We start from the raw sequence: 6,418 nt of genomic DNA on the forward strand, positions 1-6,418 counted from the left end.
TTGGCTGGTCTCGTGTGACGTTCATAAAACAATACTTGTCCCTTTTATTTACTTGTCCCCGCGCATGGTTAATTCTTTCTTGCAGGACATATAACACTGCACGCTCACTTGTGCGGGGGGTGGGGGTGTGGGGCTGCTGTCGCGCTGCCCTTCGATCTTTTTAAAGCCTTTACAGCCGCTGTCCTTTTTCCTACTTTGTGTCTCTGTTGCTCACGTAGTCTCTTTCATCTCGGGGTCTTTTAAATGTCTTCCGAGAAGATCACGTGTCGTAGCCTTGCTTTTGTTTTCCAGGACATGATTTTTTTTTTTATAATAGAGAGATATTTTTGCCACAGTATCAAAGCTCAACCCATCAAGAATAGCAACATATCACAGCAGCAGCACATGCTTTACTTGACATGGATAATCAAAACCACTCTGAATGACTGTAGTTGAATATCGCCATGACTGCCATTCACTTATTTTGCATAGTAGACATCATTAAATGCTATTTTGCCCCATTTCTGTAGTGTTTATCTTTAATTTTTATTTATTTATGCTTTCTATCTTTTTTAACATATTGCAGTTATACTCCCTAATGTACCAAGGAGCAATAGTAAATAAGGATTCCTGTATACAGTACTTGCATTCTTGTAAATATTGTTTGTACAGATTTTGAATTTGTCAGGAAAGATGTCTGCCTTGAATACACTCGGGGGTTGGGGGATTTTGTCAAATGACTTAAGTGGACAAAATTATGAATACTCTGGGATTGATATGGGTTTAACAGCAGCAATGTGTAAAATGTGCAGTTATAAAAGTCACATCCCAAAGACATGAATGTTAGGTTGAATGGTACCTCTAAGTTGTCTGTACGTGAATTCATGTGGATGTGAACACACCATTTGATTGGCAAAGGTTCAGTTCCTTTGATGATTTAAGATTGATACTGAAAATCTCTAAACAGCACTGTACCACATGTTAAAGTAAATATGACCAGTTTCGCTACAATAAAAAGTGATTGCAAAAAAAACAAAAAAAAAAACAAACTTATTACAAACATAAAATAGCTTACACAAGTAAAATAAAGCCGACTGTTCTTTAAACTTTACAGAAAAAGGGAAGCAGCAATACTATGGGAATATAAGGTATATTTTATAATATTTAAGTTCCATTTTCTGTTTGGCAGTAATGCTGTGGATGTCCATGTCACTCAGAATAGAAATGCATAATTTCTGCAACTCATAACTCTCCTCAGAACAAACAACAAGCCAATTTAATTTTCACATTTATTCAATCAACACTGTGAGATGATTCTCATGTACACCATGTGCTGTCACATACATACCCCACCTCAACTTGGAATGTTTTTCAGTTCCAAAGTCATCAAACATCTGTTCCAAAACTTCTACTTTTCAGTAATCTATCAGTAAACAATCAACTGCTAGCTTTGGCAAGGTCACTGTCATGTGTCTTGACAGAATTGTAAAGACAAAGGATGAGTTTAAAGCTCACACCTCTTACCACCTAGCTCAGTGCAGCTGATGCAATAACAATAAGTGCAAAGACAGCAACAATACTTTTCCCTTGTCTTCTTCTACTGTTTAACTAACATTTACTGGGTTATCCCAGCTTAGCTAGTTGCACCGCAATTCAACATTACTCAATTCATAAAATCCTGGGCAAAGACCTAAAAGTAAAAATGCAGAAATGTAAGAATTTATAAATGGGTGTGTTCAACCAGCTGTTTGGAGATCAGCAAGACATAGGCACATCTTAAGAACCATGACAAAAAAAATTGATGAGAAGAAGCCATTAAGCCCAACATGTTTGTTCCTTGTTCACCTAACATTTCCAAAATAAAAACAGTATCTTTATCTGTGTCAATTTGTGTTCTTTGTCCATGGTCATGGCCATACACAGAGGTAACATGACATATCAATTAATCTTGCTCCATCTATAAAATTTCACATTGACCATGTCTAGGCACCTAACTTTGTTGAAAAGCAAAAACAAACAAATCTGTGTTAGTGGTAGTTAGGGTCAGGAAACCTAATATACATAGTATTAGGGCTTTTTGATTATAAACTTTTTTACATAGACAGGGAACTTGTGTTCGTGCTTTTTGGTTTGAAGAGCCCTTCTCATAGTATGTTGTCTGGCTTTATACCTGATCTCTGATCACCAGTTTCTTCAGGTTCTTTAATGTCCTATTCTTTTTTTTTTTTTGAGATTTTATTAATATCCTAATATATTAATATAATCTTAATATATTATTTAATGTCCTATCTTTTATCTCTTTTCCTTGTCTATGAATATCTACCATCTTAATGCTACCAAAATATAGTACATAACATTTCACATTAATTTTTGTAATACTGTATTAGCAGGTGTCTCTTTTTATTCATTGTTTCAGTTACAGCTGCTTAAAAACTCTGCTTCAAGAATCCTCATTCAGATGTGCAGTATAATGCTTGTTCTGTTCAGTCATCAATGGCGTCCCTGTGCCTTATATGACTGGATACTAATTTTTGTTGCTAACCTATAAAACTTTAAATGGTCTTGCGCTTGACTATATCATACATTTTTTGCAGAACTACATTTCTGTCTCCCCACTCTAGTACACTGATAGTGGCCATCTTGTCATACTCCAAACTAAAGTATTCTCTGTGTTGGGTGTTTCTCATCCTGTATTCCTGGGTTATACAAGAGGTGGCACAAAAGTGAAGAAAGAAAGAAAGTCACAGTTCCAGTTACATGTCAAAAAGCACTTCTGAGGCATGGTTACAGTTTTTGTTCAACAATCAATTTTCTGACTGACATATCCAATTTAAGCTGTTGTGGGGTACAAAATCTGTACATTTTGGTTTATATTTTCATTATATTTTGCTTAAGACAACAAAAGATTAACTAAATTCAGGACACATCAAGGCATATCCTCTTCCCAGTTGTACCTCACTTTTAAACCAGTTGTTCAAGCAAAAGAGGAAGACATGGCACTGCCTCAGGCTATCAATTACTTTATAACCTGAGAAGGGATATCTGGGACTAGTAGCTAAACTGGGCTATAGCCTAGGAAAGGAAGACATGCCAGTAGGGATTAAGCAACATCAAAAAAGTTTTATTGTTTGGGAAAATGGACAGTGAATTCAATTATCATATTGAGAGCCAGGCAATCTGAATATCTAACAATCACATCTTGCAAACCCCCATTGTAGAATTTTATAATAAATATGCCCTGTCTGAAGAGAGACATAGGATGGAGGAAGAGGAAGGGATGAAGACATCAGGAGAAGGGAATAGAGCAACGTCAGAAGAGGGTGAACAACTACGAGTGCTAGATCACAAGCCACCTGCGACATTCATCCGTGTCATCTTTACTTTTTCGAAGCTTCTAAAGTCTCTCTCTCTCTCTCTCTCTCTCTCTATATATATATATATATATATATATATATATATACAGACTTTACTATCAGTCCTATTTTCTATTATTCTTTATGCTACTTGTATTATTATTCCTGTAATAAATACCATGTTGCTTTTAACTTTCTATGCTTTGTTTTAATGTCTAGAGTGATTGAAGTAATAAAGTGGATTTTTTTGAGCACCTGGTGCAACCGGAGATTTGCCATTACCTCTGTTCTGCCCCACATCTTGTTAGTTGAAACTGTTATTTGTTAAACTGTGCTCCCCCTTCATCTTGTCATTTATTAACATACCTGTCAGTCACATCCCACACTCACAGTGGTATTATAAAAGTCTATGAAACTCACGTAATGCACGTAGGTCCCATAATAAACATTTGAATACAATACACCCCATGTGTCTCACGTAGGCACCCCTTTATCTCTTGTTTCGGTCACGTCCAAAACGTATCCTTAGGGTATATAAACCCCTGGGTCTGGTTAGTTGTGGTACGCAGCAATTTGAACCTCTGTCTACGTGCTTCTCTTCGTCTTGATCCAACCGTGGAAATCACTCGCCTTTTTACAACGAAGTACGTCCAGTAAAAGCCTTCAAGATAGCTCGCTCACCCCTTGTCGTTTTTATGTGGATGTACCGAGTTGTTTAAGCTCTCTGCGGCCGCATAGTGCGGAGTGAGGCAGAAAAACCTCAGTGCTGCGACATTTATTAAGGGCTGAGGGTGAGAGCTCCACCCAGAAGTAGGGAACAGTATATAAAGTAAGGCATTCTTGGCTGATAAATGGCCTATAGTCAAAAGTGCTGAGCCTTTGCATGTTGTATTCTTAAAAGTAATATTTAGGTCTGAGATATCTTTAAAACATCATGTGTTGTTTGTGCCGATAATAAGTAAGTCTCTTGAAGTGCTGAGAAAGTGATAGGCTGTGTTATTCGAAAGGCACTTGTGTGGTTTAAAGTGCTAGAGATTAACCAGCTGTGTGTTTGTCATTCATAGGGCACTGTTGAGTTTCTGTGTGTATGCGTATGTCTCTGTATGCATGTGTTAATCTTAAAGTGCAACAGTAGACCAACCCGGTAACGAATCTGATGAGTACACTTACCCCTAGGTAAAGGGTATGTAGAGGGAAATACCATGTTAATACAGAGGGTTACAGTGCTTATCCTGTCTGCCCTGAGCATAAAACAGAGCCCAACTCTTGACAGGAAGCCAGCCTTACTTTACTATTTAGAAAGTGTTTCAAAATTTCAAAATCAGTCAGACATTCATTAATGTTACAAAGTTCAAAGCAATTCTCTCCAATCACAAAACATACAATGTGTTAACCAAGGCACAGAATCTAACAGTCACACAATGGGAGGTGCTACTGAAACATCAATCCATCCAGCTATATCCTAACTATAGGGTCACGGGGGTCTGCTGGAGCCAGTCCCAGTCAACACAGCAGGAAACAAACCCCAGGCAGGGCGCCAGCCCACCGCAGGGCACGCACACACACCCAGTACACACTAGGGACAATTTAGAATCACCAATGCCAAACCTGCATATCTTTAGACCGTGGGAGGAAACTGGAGCACCCAGAGGAAACCCACACAGACACGGGGAGAACATGCAAACTCCACACAGGGAGGTCCCAGGAAGCGAACCTGAGTCTCCTAACTGCGAGGCAGCAGCGCTACCCACCATGCCGCCCCTTACTCAAATTCATTTAACCATATTCATACAACCACTGTCACATGAACAACTGTCCAGACCTAGTCACACATAGCTTTCACTTTAAAAACAGGGAAGGTTAAAGGAAGCACCACTTACTTTTTAAGAAGAATTTCTGAAGCCCCTTTGCTGTAGAGACGGAAGCCTCCATCAGGCATGCGGATGACTGTACTCATTGACTTGCGCACAGAATTAAAGGTGTAAACCTTGTATAGCTTTTCTTCTGGAATCTGCTCTCTAATTGGCTGGTAGTCCCTCTTCAAATCCAGCACAAATCCCAACAATGCACACTCAGTTTTGTTTCCCACTTGTTTTGGAAGCCCACCTTCCTTATCAGGAGGCTAAAAGAAAAAAAAGTAAAGATTAATATGCACAATTATGAATAAATAATTTATATGCATCATTGTACCTGTTTGTTTAAAGTAAAGGAGCATCTAAAAGTAAAGTGGGTGACACATGATTGAAAGCAGCTTGTTTCCATTGTATCAAAATTACTAAGCTGAAGTTGCTTTTAGAGTAGAAAATAACTCCTCTAGGACCCCATAGATTTCACAGTAAAATGTATTATTTTAGAAATACATAAACAATAAATCTATACTAATAAAAGGCAAAGCCCTCACTGACTCACTGACTGACTCATCACTAATTCTCCAACTTCCCGTATAGGTAGAAGGCTGAAATTTGGCAGGCTCATTCCTTACAGCTTCCTTAACAAAGTTGGGCAGGTTTCATTTCGAAATTCTACGCGTAATGGTCATAACTGGAAGCTATTTTTCTGCATATACTGTAATGGAGTTGAGCTCGAAAGCCGTGGGGAGTATCGTGTGACATCATCATGCCTCCCACGTAATCACGCAGTACGTAGAAAACCAGGAAGAGCTCCAAAAACCGCTGAAGAAAACATACATTATATAATTAAGAAGGCAGCAAAACAATTAGAAGCGAGCGAGTGACATATAAAACCATATTCAGCGGCTCACGTGAACTGGCGCGTGCGCAGACAAAAAGCAACAGTTCCAAAGAGTGCTGAACAAAAACCGAATTGCACTGCTACGCTCAAATAGACAAACCACACAGCGTGGCGCAATAGTAGAGTAGTAGTGCCGGCATCCGAGGTTCAGTTCCCGAGAGGGGATGCACTGAGTATGTGCGCTTCATTCATTTTAGCCTCGCATCCCCTTGGTTTGAGACGTATGAAAAATATGCGGTTAACGCAGAAAGACAGATCACCAATTGAAGCTTTATGAATAATGGATACTTTATTCGCGATCAATGATTGTTTTGGTAAAGCCATACTCAGTGTAT

The 6,418-nt window shown here is 38.7% G+C and overlaps 1 protein-coding gene across 11 annotated transcripts in view; it reads right to left on the reverse strand.

Moving 5' to 3' along the window:
- atp2b3b (ATPase plasma membrane Ca2+ transporting 3b) overlaps positions 1 to 6,418 on the reverse strand; it is a 577,105-nt gene that overhangs the window by 140,523 nt on the left and 430,164 nt on the right. For all 11 annotated transcript variants that reach the window (XM_039774297.1, XM_039774295.1, XM_039774293.1 and 8 more), the window contains one exon: positions 5,213 to 5,454. In XM_039774297.1, the coding sequence (XP_039630231.1) occupies positions 5,213 to 5,454 (242 nt within the window). The remainder of the gene's footprint in view (positions 1 to 5,212; positions 5,455 to 6,418) is intronic.

The sequence above is a fragment of the Polypterus senegalus genome, chromosome 13 (assembly GCF_016835505.1).
Source record: "Polypterus senegalus isolate Bchr_013 chromosome 13, ASM1683550v1, whole genome shotgun sequence".
NCBI lineage: Eukaryota > Metazoa > Chordata > Cladistia > Polypteriformes > Polypteridae > Polypterus > Polypterus senegalus.